The 18576-nt window shown below is 39.6% G+C and overlaps 1 protein-coding gene across 1 annotated transcript; it reads right to left on the bottom strand.

The window, feature by feature from the left end:
- Positions 1–892: 892 nt before the first annotated feature.
- On the bottom strand, positions 893–1818 carry LOC117930495. Its single transcript, XM_034851144.1, has 2 exons — positions 1223–1818; positions 893–1115 (listed from the first exon to the last, which is right to left on the bottom strand). The coding sequence occupies exons 1-2, from the start codon at positions 1816–1818 to the stop codon at positions 893–895; spliced, it is 819 nt and encodes a 272-aa protein (XP_034707035.1).
- Positions 1819–18576: the final 16758 nt, after the last annotated feature.

An 18576-nucleotide genomic window follows, 5' to 3' on the forward strand; every position in this document is an offset into this window, starting at 1 on the left:
TGATCGTAACGAGACTGGACCCACTCGGCCTCGGATACATGTTGCTCTAGTGCTACTCTTAAAGATCTCATCTCAATCTCAACAGGTAACACTGCCTCCATACCATACGCCAAAGAATATGGGGTAGCTCCAGTAGAGGTACGAAAAGATGTACGATAAGCCCACAATGCAAAAGGGAGCTTTTCTGACCAATCTCGAGAAGTCTCGACCATCTTTCTCAAAATCCTCTTGATATTCTTATTTGCGGCCTCAACTGCCCCGTTAGTTTGCGGCCTGTATGCAGACGATCTGTGATGCTGAATGCCATACTCCTGAATCAACGTGTCCACCTCGCCCCTGAAATGCACCCCTCTATCAGAAATCAGCTCGTGAGGGACCCCGTATCGGCAGATAATGTGCGATCTGATGAATTTGGCCACCCTGGCCGCTGTCAATCTAGCATAGGAAGCGGCTTCCACCCACTTGGTGAAATAGTCAATGGCTACTAAGATGTACTCATGACCATTGGAGGACTTGGGCGAGATCTTCCCAATAATATCAACACCCCATACTGAAAATGGCCAAGGGGATGTGAGTGCATGCAACTCAAAAGGTGGCACGTGTATCAAGTCTCCATGCATCTGACACTCCTGACATCTCTGTACAAACTGGCAACAATTTGTCTCCATGGTCAACCAAAAGTAGCCAGCCCTCATGATCTTACGCGCTAGCATATGACCTCCCATGTGTGGGCCACAGACCCTACATGAACCTCTCTCATCACTCGATCTGTAGATGTACGGTCTAGACATAATAATAACAGGCCATCAGGTGATCTCCTATACAGTGCATCCTCGCAAATAACAAATCTGGTGGCCAACTGTCTCAATGTTCTCCTATCCTTGGCCGAGGTTCACTCTGGGTAAGTGCCGCATGACAGAAACTGATAAATATCGTGATACCATGGCAACTCAATCTGATCCTCTATCTCTCCAATCAGACAATAGTAAGCTGGTGCAGACCTAGTTTCAATCAGCAATGGCCTAACAGTCACCCCCATGAGGATCACAATCATAGAAGCCAAGGTGGCTAATGCATCGGCAAACTGATTCTCCGCCCTAGGCAGATGTATATACCTTAACACATCAAATCCATCAATCAACATGTCCAAGTAAGCATGGTAGGGTTTTAGCTTCTCATCCCGAGTCCTATAATCAAATTGGAATCCCCGTGGATCTCCAACTGTCTAATGCCAAGATCAAATGCAATCTCCAAACCTGTAATGCAAGCCTCATACTCCACAATATTATTCGTCAACCGGTGATGATCAGAAAATGCTAACCGGACTGATCTGGGGATATGATCACCCTGTGGTGATATTAACAAGATACCAATGCCAAACCCCGACTGATTGGCGGCACCATCAAAGTACAACCACCATCCCGTAATACTAGTCATTGAAACAATCTGCTCATCAGGGAAATCATCATCAACCGATCTGTCATCGGATATCGATAAAGAAGCTAGATGATCTGCAACAATGCTTCCTTTTACTGACTTCTGTGTGACATAATGAATATCAAACTCTGTTAACAATACCAGCCATCTCATGAGCCTACCGGTCAGAACAGGCCTGTCAAATAGATACCTTAACGGGTCCAATCGTGAGACCAAGAGCACGAAATACTCTGTCATGTAATGTCTAAGTCTCCTAGTGGCCCAAACCAATGCCAAGCAAAGGCGCTCAATCATAATGTACTTGCACTCATACTCAAGCATCCTCTTACTCAAATAATAGATGGCATGCTCCTTCCCCAAATCATCAAGCTGAGCTAACATGCATCATAAGGCCATGTCTGAAACTGATAAGTACAGAAGCAAAGGACGCCCCAGTGTGGGAGGCACTAAAATCGGAGGAGAAATGAGACACTCCTTAATCCTCTCAAAAGCGCGCTGACAATCATCACTCCAAACTGTAGGCTGATTCTTCCTCAGAAGACGGAAGATAGGCTCACAAATGTCTGTCAGTCTAGCAATGAAACGACTGATGTACTGCAATCTACCTAGGAATCCCCTGATCTCTTTCTCAGTCCTCGGGGCAGGCATGTCAAGTATGGCTCTGATTTTCTTTGGATCAATCTCTATACCTCGCTCACTAACAATGTGTCCCATCAATTTTCCAGAAGCCACCCCAAAGGTGCACTTCTTGGGATTCAATCTCAGCCTGAACTGTCTGATCCTCTCAAAGAACCTTTGTAAGGCTGCTAAGTGATTTGTCCTGTCTCGGGACTTCACTATCATGTCATCCACATATACCTCGACATCTGTGTGCATCATATCATGGAACAGAGTAGTAGCAGCTCTCTGATAAGTGGCTCCTACATTCTTCAACCCAAATGGCATAACCCGGTAGCAGTAAGTACCCCACTCAGTAATGAAAGAAGTCTTTTCCATATCCTCTGGAGCCATCAGAATCTGATTATACCCAGAAAAGCCATCCATGAAGGACAACATCAGATGCCCTGCAGTGCTATCAACCAGCATATCAATGTGTGGGAGGGGAAAATCATCCTTAGGGCTAGCCTTATTCAGATCTCGAAAGTCAACACAAACCCTAACCTTGCCGTCCTTTTTGGGAACAGGGACGACATTAGCCAGCCACTCAGGATACTCAACCATTGACAAGAAGCCAACACTGAGTTGCTTCCAAATTTCTTCCTTAACCTGCAAACTCCATCGATGGTGTAGTCTCCTCAATTTCTGCTTAATGGGCCTAGCATGTGGTAAAATGGGTAGGTGATGCTGCACTATGGAGGGGTCAAGGCCCGACATGTCCTCATATGACCATGCAAATACATCCAAGTATGACCTGAGCAGGTCAATCAACCTACTCCTCTCATCAGGAGATAGAGAAGAGTCAATCCTAATCTCCCTGGGCTGATCTGGTGCCCCAAAATCTATCAACTCTGTGCTACCAGAAATGGGTGTGACTTTCTCGTCCTCTGTGTCAGAATCACACTCTGACTGACCACCCAGTGGGTTATCCGTATCCCCACATAATCAACATCATATATATGTGTCGTGGGTGCTGGTGGTGCAATCAAAGGAAAATGTTGTGACATAGTCAAGTACTCGAAAATACTCATATCATTATTATCATCAGAAATATCATCAAAGCGGGTGACAAACCCGGACATAGTGTCAGAAGAAAGAGGCGGGTCCACAGAGTCGGACACTCCCTCAACAGAAGTAACGACATCAAGGACTGACTCATCATCAAGTACGAAAACTCTAAATATGTCAAAAGCAGAATGGGGCCCGCGTGGGGCTACATCAAGGATACGACCAATGCCTATAAAATCCATATCATCAGTGTAGGCATCAGGAATAAAGTCATCCTCATCAGTCTCGAGTATAGAAACTCCGAACATATCGAAAGCAGTATGGGGCCCGCGTGGGGCTGCATCGAAGATACTCCCTATGCCGATCATGTCCATCTCGTCAGTGCCATATCCCAAATCCATAGGTAGGTCATAGTCAGGGACCTCCTCGGGGAAACACATAGAGAACACACTAGCTCGGTCTGGTGATAAGGGCGCAACTATCATGGCACCAGGCATCTCAGTAGTCCCGGTGTCCAAATGCATCTGACCCAGGGCTTGCTGGATGTCCTAAATCTCAACTGTCTCTGGAATGTGAACAGTCCCCTCTGTGCGGGGTGTATGCTTTGAACCCCTGATGAAGTAGTCAGCCAATTGGAATGTGTATGGGCGGAGGGGATAATCAAATGGAATGCCAGTCATGCGAGCCCTCACTATATCCTGCGCAGCCGTGCCATATAACGTGCATCAGCCTCTGTGGGGATGTAACCCAATCCATGGGGTGTGTCATGATCAACTACGAAAGTAAACTCGTGGGGCCCTGCTGGCGGTGACCCAATCCCATGCCAGGCAAATAAGACATGCCTCTCATCATGCTGAGCACCAAAGTGCTGCTGTGCTGGTCGAATGACATAGGTACCATATCTCTGCTGCCATCCTCTAAGCTGACAACCTGAACCTCATCGAACGTAAACCCGGTCAAATGTAATTCATTCTCACTGTGACTGATATGTAACACTGGCTCAGACGAAGTGATAATATCTCTATCAGACTGTATCGTGATAATGTGCCCCTCATGTATGAACTTCACCTTCTGATGAAGGGAAGATGGTATAGCACCAGCCTCATGAATCCATGGGCGACCAAGAAGCAGGTTAAAGGATGACTGAATCCTTAAAACCTGAAATACTATGGAGTAACTAACTGGCCCAATCATGACATGTGTACTGAGTGTACCCATAACTGTCCTCTGAGTCCCATCATAAGCTCTAACAGTCTGTGTAGAAGCCCTAAAATCGGCTGGCGAAAACCCAAGTGCAATAGTAGTAACCAATGGACAAACGTTCAGGGCAGAACCATTGTCCAGCAGAACAGACAGCACCCGATGGCCTGAACAAACAACATCAATGAATAAGGGTCGAACATGATTTGATCCCTCTGGTGGCAAGTCATCATCAGAAAACACTATACATGTAGCTCTATCAGTTGTCAACATGTGAATAAGCCCCTCTGGGATAGTAGAAGTGTCAACCCTAATCTGGCCAAGGGCTCTGACCAGTGCATCTATGTGTGTACTAGATGAGGCCAAAAGGCTCCAAATAGATATGCGAGCTTGAGTAGTGCGCAGCTGGCGTAATATCTCATCATCTTCCCTCTGAACCTCCTCTCTGGCAGCTATACCAGCAAATGGCCTGTCAACGGGTGGAGGTTGTGCTACCCTTCCACTCGTGTAACTATCTGAACATCTCTGTGAGGGGGCCTATATTCCTCTAGGAACAGAATGAAGGGTGTCATAGGTGGCACATGCTGTAAGTATACTGGTGATACTGGAGGCGGCCCATAAATCTTGTCCGGGGTCAAACTGAATGGCCTGGGGATCTGCTATCTAGGTATATATCCAACAAAATCTGACTCCTCATATAGACTGATCGGCTGAGGAGCCTCTCCATCCCAACCCATCATAAATATCTCATCCCCTGCAAACTCAATCAAATGTACCCCTTCTGGGGGTGGAGGTACTGCTCTAATGTCATGAGTAGGTAGCGGGTCTGTGGCTACACCCGAACACCCCAAATCAACCAAGCCTTGATCAATCAAATCCTGAATGGCATGTCTCAGTGCTGAACAGCTGTCTGTATCATGGCCTGCTCTCTGATGGTATGCACAATGAAGATCTGTCCTAAATCCTAGGGGGGTAGGCTGTAATGGTGGTCTAGGCGGTAGTGAGGCAATTAGTCCTCCCTAACCAATCTCTGAAAAGCTCGGTTCAGTGGCATCCCAAGCTGTGTGAACTGTCTAACAGACCTCGGTGGAGGCGGTGCTCTATACTGATGATGGAACTGCATAGGCGGCCTCTGGGGTGCCTGTGTAGCATATACCGGCTGTGGTGGTGGGTGCAGATAAGTAGTCCCTGCCGGCCTAATGGGAGCAACTGGTCTGTACCGATCATGTTGTATCATTTGATAAGGAGTGCCTAAAAACTGACTCTGAAACAAAGGACGATGTGCGGACCTGTGTCCTATCATGCCAATAGTACCAACATCTGAGGGCCTGGGTCCTGATCCCGGCTTCTTCCCCTTTGAGTCCGAATGGGAAGAATCTGCCCATAAACCTCTAGATATACCCTTCTCAATGCCATAGAGGGCCTACACTAACGAGCCAAAGTCTGTTTGAGGGAAGCCCGTGAGATGCCTAGCAAAGCAGGGCTGGAGGCTACGCATATTCATAGTGATCTGATCGCGCTCTGAAGGTCTATCAATAATATGTGCTATCTTCTCCCTCCAACGGGAAATGAATGAAGTGACTGACTCATCCGGCCCATGTCTGAGAGGGCCTCTAGCTCCCTCCGGGATACATCCACTACAGTATTGAAAGAATACTATCTGATAAACTCTTGTCCCAAATCAGTCTATGTCCTACGTCTCGAATGGTCCAATGAGGCAAACCAACGTTGAGCAGCACCACTCAGTGACAGAGGGAATAACATAATCATTTGTGCCTCATCTAGTCTATGCTCGCACATAACAGTGCTATACAACTGCAAGTGAATACGAGGGCACCCTATCCCCGTGTATCTCTCAATGTCCGGCATGCGGAACTCAACAGGCAAAGCTGCTACTGGCAGATCATCATAGCCATCCTAACTCATAATCCCATCAGAAACATGTAGTGATCTCATCATCTGCTCAATCCTGTCAATACGAGTCTGGGTGTCATCAACAATCTGTGCAGGTGCCACAACAGAATGTGGTGTAGTCTCAGTTCGACCGTGCAACACAAATGCTCCAGCCTGGGGAGCTGACTGAACTGCTGGTGGTGGAACTATGCAGTCCTGTTGTATAGTAGGTCCAGATGGCCTAGGTGGTGGTGGTGGTGGTGTGGTAGAGTCATGCGAGGTGTTTCCTGGAATCGGTAATGGCTGGGCCTAGTGCCCATCAATCCTCTGACCCAATCCTAAGATAGCGTCCCTGAGTGACGCCATGGTATCGGTAATCTCAGCCAACTGGTCAACAGTAGCGTACTGAGGGTCCATATCTCTATGATCTGGTATCTGCTCTAACTAGTTGTGTGGATCTGATACTCTAACCAGTCTATCTCCAATCCAAATCCAAGCTCGGGAACCCAGGTCGATCTCAATCAATAATCCTACAAAAGGAAAGGGGTGCGCCAGTCCCTGTGACTATCAATCCGGACATCAAACTAGGAATGTATGACTAAAATCTTCCAAGAAAATGAACTGACATGTGATGTCAACAGCTAAACCGATATACGGTTCCGCAGGCAGGAGCGGGATTCTGACATGGTGATACCTTAAGGGTAATGTGGCTCAAAAGTCAAAAAAGAGAAGAGGCAAGTCCTAAAAGACTAGATGACTGTACCCACAGGGATACGCAACCTAAGGTCCTAACCAAAAATCAATCAACAATCAAAGTGACATGCTGGCCACGCATGTATCCATGAAATCCAGCTCAGGGCTATACAGGTCTTCATTGCTCAGATATCCGTCTTCTCCATAGTGTTCCCAAACATCGATATAGCCCTTATGCTAGACCCTATTCCAAACCCCTAGCTTGGTCGAAGGTGAACAATTGGGAATGACTCCCAAGAAACACAAGCAATCCATGAGGAATAGTTGACCAAGACTAGTGATTCGAAAGTAAAGGGATACACACGTGCCCCACAAACACAAGCAGCAAGCAGTCATGCAAGGGAATGAGCAGTCATACAGCAAATAGTCATGCATAAAGAGATAGCCTACCACACATCTACACACAATCTAATCATCTAAGTCTAATCCCAAATGTCATAGCTAGATACCAATCAACAATGAGCAAGCATGCTAGAATCCAACAGGTGAACACACAAGCAACAACACATCACAGGTGCAATCCAAATACTAACCAAGTACATGATCATCAGTCATCTATGTAGCCTAAAAGTCTACTGATCAATCATGTGCTCCAATATACCCAACTCAAGTTCAAGCTTGATCTTCTTATGAAACCAGAGATTCTGGGTTCGATCCCCAGTGGAGTTGCCAATTTGTGGACCCTCACCCGATCCACCGGACCGGCGCGACTCGCTTTTAAAAGAAAAGAAATAATGAAAAAATTGTGTTTTCCAGTTTTGAAAAACCCGCCCCCGGTGAGGAACGGTGTTGTATGGAGTCGCCACTTACTTTTTATTTTTATTTTTAAAATGGGGAAAATTAAGTAAGAACAAAAACCCCTAATGACCCTAGTATGGAAAAAGTGGTCTACGAAAACTAGATTCTAGGTCCGGGGATCAAGTTACCCATTAGGAAGGTACCTCATGCGAGGTAGCACCCCTCTAGGCCCGGAACACAGTCTCTAGTAATGAATTGGGTATGTGGGAGCATATGGGTCAAAAATGAAACCCTAGGCTAAATAGATGTCATGAATCACACAATCCTAATTGGTATTTGGCATGCATATGAATTCAACCAACCAAAACAATGGGTGCGTACCTATGGTCCCCAGCCATGCGATGCATAAAAGGTCAGTCAAACACAGATAAACACATAACAAACATTCAGGATTAAGCACCATGTATGCATATGATTCAACAATCAAAACCAACGATGCATACCTGTGGTCCCTAGCCATGTGCTACAGCAGAGGGTGAGTCAGCCACGCAACATGTATTCAAAATCAAGCATCAAAGCTTGTGCCAAAAAGCAAGATAGCTGGTTGAAATGAGGTAAGGGACTCCCCAAATGTCATACAAATCGAACTAGACTCATCTAGACCACACCACCCATAACTTCAAAATTGCCCATACTAACTGAAATCAAACACTGACTTAAACCTTCAAGATGGCTCACAAGTGCCCTATAGCAAATGGGTTTGAGCCCCAATGGATAAGGGCTCGAAAAATGCCAAAATCGAAGGCTACCTAAAGTCCTCCAGCAAAACAGGTTGAACTAGTTCTCAACTGGTACAACCTATTGAGAAGAATTCCCAATTTTTTCTAGAAAACTCCTAAATGAGTGAGGATTCAAACAAAAGAAATGGTTCTCAATTCTGAGCCCGGATGAGTGAGAACCAGACAAAGAAAGGTCAGGGGTTCTTCATGGCTGACAGAGGCAGCTAGCTAAGGTGCTGAATCGGTTGAACCGGTTCCCAACTGGTTCAGACGGTTGATAAAAAATCCCAAATTTGGCCAGAAAGTTTCTAAATGAATAAGGAAATAAAAAAAAGAAACGGTTCTCAATTCCGAACCTGGATGAGTGAGAACCAGACAAAGAAAGGTCAGGGGTTCCTCATGGCTGACAGAGGCAGCCAGCTATGGTGCTGAACCGATTGAACCTGTTCCCAACCAGTTCAGACGGTTGATAAAAAATCCCAAATTTGTCCAGAAAGTTTCTAACTAAATAAGGAAGCAAGAAAAAGAAACAGTTCTTAATTCTGAACCCAGATGAGTGAGAACCAGACAAAGAAAGGTCAGGGGTTCCTCATGGCTGACAGAGGCAGCCAGCTATGGTGCTGAACTGGTTGAACCGGTTTCCAAACGGTTTAGACGGTTGATAAAAAATCCCAAATTTGGCCAAGAAGTTTCTAATTGAATAAGGAAATAAACAAAAGAAATAGTTCTCAATTCCGAGCCCAGATGAGTGAGAACCGGACAAAGAAAGGTCAGGGGTTCCTCATGGCTGACAGAGGCAGCCAGCTATGGCGCTGAACCGGTTGAACCGGTTCCCAACCAGTTCAGACGGTTGATAAAAAAATCCTAAATTTAGCCAGGAAGTTTCTAGCTAAATAAGGAAACAAACAAAAGAAATGGTTCTCAATTCCGAGCCCGGATGAGTGAGAATCGGACAAAGAAAGGTTAGGGGTTCCTCATGGCTGACAGAGGCAGCCAGCTATGGCGCTGAACCGATTGAACCAGTTTAGCCGGTTGATGAAAAATCCTAAATTTGGTCAGAAAGTTTCTAAACCATTCATAACCAATCAACAACAATCATGTGTGGCCTTTATTACCCACACCCAAGCAATACAATCTTCACATCAAAGGAAATAAAAGATGATGCGGAAGGAGAAAACGCATATGAAGAAAATGAAGATAAACTGCAGGTAAAAAAAATTCAGCCTACTTACCTCAGAATCTCCACCAGATATGATCCGTGTATGTCGATGATGACCTCCAAAAAATGAGATGTTGTAGCTCTCCTCTTCGAAATAACCACAGTGCTGAATCTTTCCCCCACGCTCTTAACTCAGAAGGTGCTCTGACCTTCTGTTTTTCTCACCAGCAAAAAATCCTCTCTCCAAAGTGCCCTCCTTTTCTTTTTTTTTTTTTTCTTTTATACTCATACCCCTCTCAGCATTTGAGCTTCCTGGGTTCCTTCCCCTTCAGCACCGAAATCCCCTCCATCAGCATGGAAAACACACCCCCCATTATTTCTCTTGCACTTACGAGGCCAACTCACCCCCTTCAGTTTTCAACTTGCTTCACCACCAAGAATCCATATGGATTCGTGGTGGGCTGCAAGGAGCCCAAACCAAGGCCCAAAATGGGCCCAAAACATTGCCCAAAACCTATATGGAGCTTATGGGCTTGAGCCATGTAGGATTTGGGTCCCAAAATTACCAAAATCAGTGTTTTACACCGGCTGACTCGATGAACCGGCTGAACCGGATGCCAACCGGTCGAACAGGTTGCAAAAAAATTTTGAAAATTTGACAGAATGTTCCTAGAAGAGTGAGGAATCCATGAAAAAAAAACGGTGTGCAATTCCGAGTTCGGAAAAGGGAGATATGATCAAAATAATTACCAAAAATCAGTGTTCTACACCGGCTGACTCGATGAACCGGCTGAATCGGATGCCAACTGGTCTAACCGGTTGCAAAAAATTTTGAAAATTTGATAAAATGTTCCTATAAGAGTGAAGAATCCATGAAAAAAAACGGTGCGCAATTCCGAGTTCGAAAAAGGGAGATATGATCAAAATAAGCCCGAGTGCTCCGAACCTCAACATGCCCCTATAAACTCCAACTAAGCTAAAACATCGGGATGACCCCACTTCCTTCCTATAGGGTGATGTGAACGACTAGGAAAATGGCCACGATGATCCTCCAAAATGAATCACATACACACCACAATGGACCACAGACAAGCCCACACGAGGCTCGGACACCGACTAAGCCCAAAAGGGGCCCTAATGGTGTCATATGAGAACGATGGGTGCAGGTGACACCCAAAGGATAAATGTCAGTGTCGAGGGACAAAATTGAGGGTCTACAACAAGGTTTGCCTATAAGATTATGACCACAAGCGTTCGATCTAGAGCATTGTGCTCCAGTCCTAAGGATGAAACAATTCTCTTCCACTCAGATGTTCTTAACAAGTCAAACTTCATAATCCTCAAAATGATCATATGGAATGAGGTTGAGTTTCTAGCAACCTTAGAATTTCATATTATGAACCCTCTAGAGCTTCAAGTTCATCTATCCTAGTAAGAATCACTAGGATAGAAAAAGGATCCACTTAAGCAAATCCTAAGAACATTAAGTTAACAAGTGTTAGAAGTCACACCAACCTGGCTAGACCCTTTTACACTGAGGAAAAGGAGTCTACCCAAGGATCACATCAAGATGAATCTCCCGATATGTCTCCTATGTATTCACAGATGATTAACACAGTAAGCTTAGATGATGAGGATTTTAAGATTAACAAAGATCTCTTAAGGAAAGACTTCTATTCTAAAGCCAATAAGAAAAAAGAGATTGGTTCTTTAGCAAAGTCCCTAAGGTCTTTAGAACCATCTACCAAGAAGAATTCTATGCTTATTTAAGGCAAGAAAAGAAAAATATTAAGTATTGGATCTGGTTTGAACTCTTCAAATAAGAGGAATGCCTAAATTACCCTGGTAAGCGTGTTAATAACACATCCACCAAAACTAAGAGATGAAAAACTAGTGACGACACTGTTATAGAATTCATCCACCATCCAAAAGCTAAGATAGAAAGGAATATCAATGGAACTATAATAAAAGCTTCACCTTTTAAGACTAAGCCTGAGGATAAAGGAACTGCTAGTGTAGTAGATGTTAGAAGAATCATGGAGCAAAACAACAACACTAACATGTTTCTTAAAACTTTAGGTGATAAACTTAACAAGGTTAAGGAGATCATTGAAACCCAAGACCTCATTAAGACATCTTATGTTAAGAAAGATAACAAGCCTTTTATTTAAGCCATTTGAATTCTCTAAAAAATTCCAAGAAAATCCTTATATTGATGAAGCATTAATAGAAAGGATTAGCCAAAAGGTTAAAGATAGCTTAATTGTCCCAGAGACAGCCTAGCCATCTCACAGGAGAATCAATGTTATTAAGGAGGATATTAGTTCTAAAGAAGAGGTTGATGAACTAATCAAAATCTTTGAGGAACCACCAGATCAAAGAGTTTTGAGGATTATCCATAACCAAAAAGCCCCTAAGACTAGGAATTTCTACCCTAGGCCAACCTTTCCCGATATACAGTTTGAGGAAAGGAACTAGTATACTCAAGCTTCCTACACTAGTGGAACCATTTATGAATGGAAAATAGATGGTATGACTGAGTATAACATACTCACTAAGCTTCAAGAAATGACCATGGTTAGTACAACCTATAAGTTAAACAATAGACTGTCAGATCATGTTGTGGCTTAGACACTCATTGGGTTTACAGGTCAGCTAAAAGAATGGTGGGATAACTATCTCACATTTGATGATAGGAATGGTATCCTAAAAGCCTATAGGATTAATGAGGAAAATGAATGGTTAAGAATGAAGAAGGACAAGATATAGAGAATGCAGTGGCTACTCTAATATTTTCAATATCCAAGCACTTCATTGGAGATCCTGCAAAGATTAAGGATAAAATTGCAGATCTCTTAACCAACCTTAAGTGTCCCAAGCTTCATGACTTTAGATGGTATAAGGATGTTTTCTTAACCAAAGTCATGTTAAGATTAGACTATAATCAATCATTTTGGAAAGAAAAATTTATCTTAGGACTACCCAGACTTTTCTCTAAAAGAATTAGGATTAAGATAAGGGAACAGTTTAATGGTTAAATCCCTTATGATAAACTAACTTATGGAAAAATTATAAGCATTGTCACAACAGAAGGAATTAACCTATGAAATGACTTTAAGCTTAAGCAATAGATGAAAAATGAGCAAAAGATTTACAAGAATGAGTTTGGTTCATTCTGTAGCCAATTTGGATTTAGCCAAAAAGAAACTAAGCCTCCCTCTAAGCAATGTAAGAAAAAACAAATAGGAAGAAAGCCTAGTAAGAAAAAGTTTTATCACAACAAGAGAGGTACTCATGGGAAGTATAGAAGGAATGAAACCCTAAGAGATTAAGACACGTCCAAAAAAGGATGAACAAGAAAACCCATAAGAAGTTAGAAGCTCCTTTACAAATTTGGAATCATTATTTAATGATATTCCAGTTTCACTTTTATCTATACTTATTCCATGCATTACACTTTATGAGTATTATTGCCTACATCTTTTGCATTGTATGTGACTTGAGTATATTAGAAGTTGCACAGAAGATCCAAGTCATAGGTTCCTTACAAATAGATGACTTGTTCACAACTGGTTCATGGGTCTAGGCAACCCATTAAAGGATGTAGTGTACTACCTCCTAATTGGAGGGATGACTGGTCTTAGCTATCAGGATGGGTTTCCCATGGTGAGTGCACTAGTGTGTATTGTTACACATTGAACATAACCTACGATGAGTTACGACTTAAGGCTATCAAGTAGTTATAACCTCACCAAGTTACTTCATTATGTTGTCTCTCAACCTTGAGAGAATATTGAGCTTGTATTAAAGTTACCAATGGCTTTGACCTATAGGTGAGATCGTAAGTTGATCATATATTCCCTATGGATTAGGTCACTATTGATGGCAGCCAATAGTAATAGGTACTATCAATAGAAGCACCATGATATCTCATAAGATTGAGACAGAGTTTCCTCTTAGGTGATCCTAAAGAGGTGTGTTCATAGACACTATGGCCATAGTAGTTCCTTAAGTAGAACTTGATATAGGTTCTTTGAGAGGTAAGATATGTTAGTTGAATACACAATAGGAGGATTTGTAACTCAAGGGTAATAAAGGTAGTCTTGAAAGGCTTATAACTTTCACCCTGTTAGACTACGGACACCAGTTTATGGGAAGACTAAATGCAATGGATAAGAGATCACAAACAAGAGCACCTAGTGTCTCGTTGTTATTTACATAGGATGTTGGAGTTCAGTGATTCTCTATAGTGGGATGTTAAATCAACTTTAGAATTGGATTCTAAAGGAGTTAGTACTCCTATGGGTTCCAATGGTCCCCGCTCTAAGCTCATATACCTTGTTGGCATGGGTTATGAGAGTTGGATTGCTCTAAGTTCACTTTTATGCATAAGTATGTTTTGGTAATTACATAATATTGCATAGGGGTAAGTGAACAAGACCTTTGGATTGGGCTAATTGATTAATTAATGGGCCTTTTTGGGTTAATTAATCTATTAAGACTCAATTTAAGCTAGACTAAGTGACCCAAGTCCATGTGGCTCAAGTCACTTAAACCTAGTTAGGAACCCTATAAATACCCCCTAAAGGTTAGGGTTTCCATCACGTTTGTCTTCCACCATCTAAAAAGAAAGAGAGTTCTTCTTTCCTCCTCATAGGAAGTATGCCAAGGCGAGATTGAGTCATTGGGTGGAAGATCGTGGGTTTACGAGACTTCCAACAACTTTGAGGTTGTCTTCAACACATGAAATTTAAGGTTTAGGAACATTTAAACCTAAAGGTTAGTACTTTAACCCCAAAAATCACTTTTTTGAAAAATTGGTATTACTTTTGTGGTTTAAATCTAAGATGACAACAATTGGTATTAGAGCATAATGTTATAAGCATGCTTAGATCTTTATTTAGGGTGTGCTAACCTCTTTTTTGCAACCTTGATATTATCCTATGGTCAAGGGACACATGTATGTTCCTTTTTATTATTGCATGTGTTGATCAAATGGGATAATTGTTTTCTTTCTTAGTTTGTTTATATATTTGGTTGTAAGTGTAGACCCTTCATTTTATCCCTTTAGCACATGTCCTATTGATTGCTCTTTCAATAGTCCACAATAGTTCTTCGGTGGCCCATTACTACTCATACAACTTACCTTTTTGAGTCATCTTGGAGACTCTAGTTGAGGGATTTATCTGACCCCTCCTTATGACCCTTGGTAGCATTGAGTTAGATCTAGGATTTTTCTTCTTTTTTTTTTCTTTTTAGAATAGCTCATTTAGGTACACTTTTAAGACACTTAGACACACCCTAGCATGCTTAAACACATCATAGTTCACCTTGGCACTTCCACTTAGGCCACTTAGATACATTTTCCACCTAGCTCACTTAGGTTAGTTCTTGGTTTTTATTGCTTAATTTTTTAGATTAGGTAAGTATTGACTTGATTTTTTATTCTTTTATTGTATGAGATGAATTTTCTGATCTTTGGTGGTTTTAGTTTGACATTTCAATTATTATTTGTTGCATTAGTTTAATTCCTCTCTTTTTTTTTAATTGAATACATCTAATATTTATTTTTATACCTTTTATCTATTTATTCATTTTTTATTTACTTATTTATTCACTTCTTAGAAAAATTACATGAGACCATGGTTTGAAATATCGATAAATACAAATATATCAGTAATTGGATTTTACAAATATATAAAAAATATTGGTGGATATTTTGACAAAAATATTGATAAAGCGAAAATTATTCAAAATTCATGAAAATGTTTAGAAAACATCCAAAAAAAATTATAAAATAAGCAATTATACAATGTTAAAGTTTTTTTGTAAGTGTAATTGATATAGGTATGGTAAAGGAGAAAAATATCGGTAAACAAGGATATATCGGTCTTAATAATTTATTATTTATCTTATCAAATTAATTTTAATTTATAAAATATTATAACTTCATTATTGTTATTTTTATATTTTAGTAAAATTTTTAATAAATTTATATTTTAATATTTTAAAATAAAAACATTCAAAATTAAATAAAATTAAAAGGATAAATATAAAAAATTTAAAAGTGAAGTGATAATAATTTTTTAAAATATGATTAATGAGATAAATGATGATACATTTAATATCAAAACTATAATTTATTTAATTCAAATCTATTAAATAAATAAATGATGATGCATATATGATTTTTTTAATATTTTTATTTTTATTTTTAATTATCATATAAATTATATATATATATATATATATATATATATATAAGACTTGTTAAGAAAATTATAGTGATGGTTTTTATACTTTTATTAATCAATTAAATAAAATAATTAGAATTTATTTATTTATTCTTTTAATAATGAAATTTAACATATTTATTATGAACATATATTAACAAACATGGATTTAGCCTAGTGGTAGCCAGGCTTCAACCTAAGCCTTTTGCTTAAGTTTGAATCAATTGCAGGTCTCTCATTCCTAAATTAGAAGCATTTTGGTTTAAAAAGAAACAGTACCCCTTAATTTAATGGCTAAGTAAAGATCCAACAAAAGATGGATCAATATTACTTAAATCTGGATCGATCATAGAACAAAGCACATAAACACTTAGTTAAAATAGACAAATTCTCTAGCCTCCCTAACTCATTAAAAAAAAAAAAAACAACAACAACAACAATTGAAATTTTTGATTGATTCAAGTTTCTCCATCTACAACCTAAACTACATATATTGGCCTCTAAGCAAATTCAACATTTTGATCTTCATTAATCATGTAGTCAGAGAAAGGATTCGAAAAACCCGAGTTAAGAGATACTTAGAAATTTTTGTCCAAAATTAATAATTTAGCTAAACACTCACAATTTAAATACTAATTGATATTTATTAAAAGCATTTCTAAACTAATTAATTTTTATTAAAAGAATTTCTAACCAAAGCGGTATCAATAAAAGCAATCCAAATTAAAAATGTTTAACCGGAATTACTTCCAAAAGCAATCTTAATCAAACAATTGATAGAATAACATTTGGGAAAACTACCATTACTAAAATTGTTAAGTTGTCAAAGCTTCCTAACACTAAATTTTGGCACTTGTCAGATGGAGCGAATTTCTTCCACATAAGAGTGTTTAGCAATGATTTTAAGAAATGTTTCTAGTTTTTCTAACTCTAAAAAATTTTTATCTTTCAAATATTAAAAATGTTAGAAATACTTCTTAAAATCATTGTCAAATACACTCTAAGTGAACTTTAACTCTTGCACACCGAGTTATCCTAGTCCATATCATGACCCTGGCTCCTTTAATTAATTAGGATAACATCCATCAAACTGCTTTCAAGAAAACAAACATTACTGTACATATATTTTCTTTTTGGATTTTTCCACGAGGTGGGCTTGAAAGTTCTATCAACACATGGAATTTTCCTTAACTTGAGAACCACGCAATTGACCTTTATTAAGAGCTGTGGATTCCACGCTTACATTCACCCAACTAGGGCATCCGGAAACAATGAATCTGAGAAGCACCACAGTTTTTTGTTCCTTCTTTACCATTTTAGGCTTTCTCGTGGGTAATTTTTTTCATCTTCTCTCTTCTCAATTGGAACCAACTGAAGATTCCGGCAAGCAGACCATGTTGGAAGACGTCGAAACTGATCTTCCCACTTCTTGTAACCAAGCAGCACAAAACCATTTTCGGCAACCTCAACACGTTCGCTTTTCATAAGTTCTGGCGTTTTAGATGCTATGGTTGCTGCTTTTAGATGCTCTACTTGTAAAGAGGAGTTGGTTTTCCGTTAATTTTCTGTCTCAACTCATCATACCATTTCTGATCTTCCTGTGTTTCTTTTAAAATCGTTCTCTGGGAACAGATAGGTGTGATCAAAAGGTTGGGAGCATGTAGCTTTGGCTGTAAGCCCATATATAATCAATCCAATATTATTTCTATGAGATAAAAGAGTGTGTTCTTGGGCTCAAGGTTGTTTCATTTCTTTTGAAAGTCTCCAAAAAAAAAATTATTATTCCATGAATTTGAATTAGTAAAAGTATATTGTGGACAATGGAGCATGGTGGTTGAAGATTTATGAAAAAGGGAAACTTCGAGCATATCTCAAGTCAAATCCACACCTTGGATATTTCTTTCTTGCTTATGTCAATTATGTTCTTTATTTCTATCCTAGATCTTTTTACTTTAATTGCAAATTTCTAAGTAATAGATTAAAAAAAAAATAGGTGGAAATATATCCTTAATATATTTAAATACAAATTTAATTATTTTACAATTTAATTTTTGTTCTTGTTACTTGAGCAAGAACTAAATTTACTCTAGGGTTACTAATCAAGAATCGTTTAAAAAAGAACAAAAAATAGCTATGAAGAGGAAAACAACTTAATAAGAGAAAAAAAAACTTCACTCTCTATTCTTCATTCTTTTCCAATATATGTAAGAAAAAAATTATAAAAGCTTAATCCTAGTAGAAACCAAATTCTTAGTAAAGTTAGGATCCCAAATACCAAAAAAACTAATAATACAAAAGCTACCAAAATTATTTTAGTAAACTAAGAAAACATATACTTGATATAATTGGCATTCTTTAATTTGCCTCCTTTAAATCAAGCATTGTAAGGTTAATCATGCTCATCATTTTCCTTGAGCAAATTTTCACTCAACAATTTGGATTTTTTTTTTTTTTAAAAGGAACAAAGCTTAATAATATTATTATTATTATTTTTATCTTTTACCAACATATAAGTATAATAAAATATGGTATCAATGGTTTTATTTCTTCTATGAAAAAATTGATTTTATGTTCATACAATTATTGATTTACTATCACCCAATATCTTTTATGAATATCTTAAATGATTTAGAAAGCATTTGCAATATGCTAAGCTTTTGCTATTGACAAAACAACAAATTTTTGTTTCTTAGATGATCAAATTCAAATTTCTAAAATA

The sequence above is a fragment of the Vitis riparia genome, chromosome 14, assembly GCF_004353265.1.
Source record: "Vitis riparia cultivar Riparia Gloire de Montpellier isolate 1030 chromosome 14, EGFV_Vit.rip_1.0, whole genome shotgun sequence".
NCBI lineage: Eukaryota > Viridiplantae > Streptophyta > Magnoliopsida > Vitales > Vitaceae > Vitis > Vitis riparia.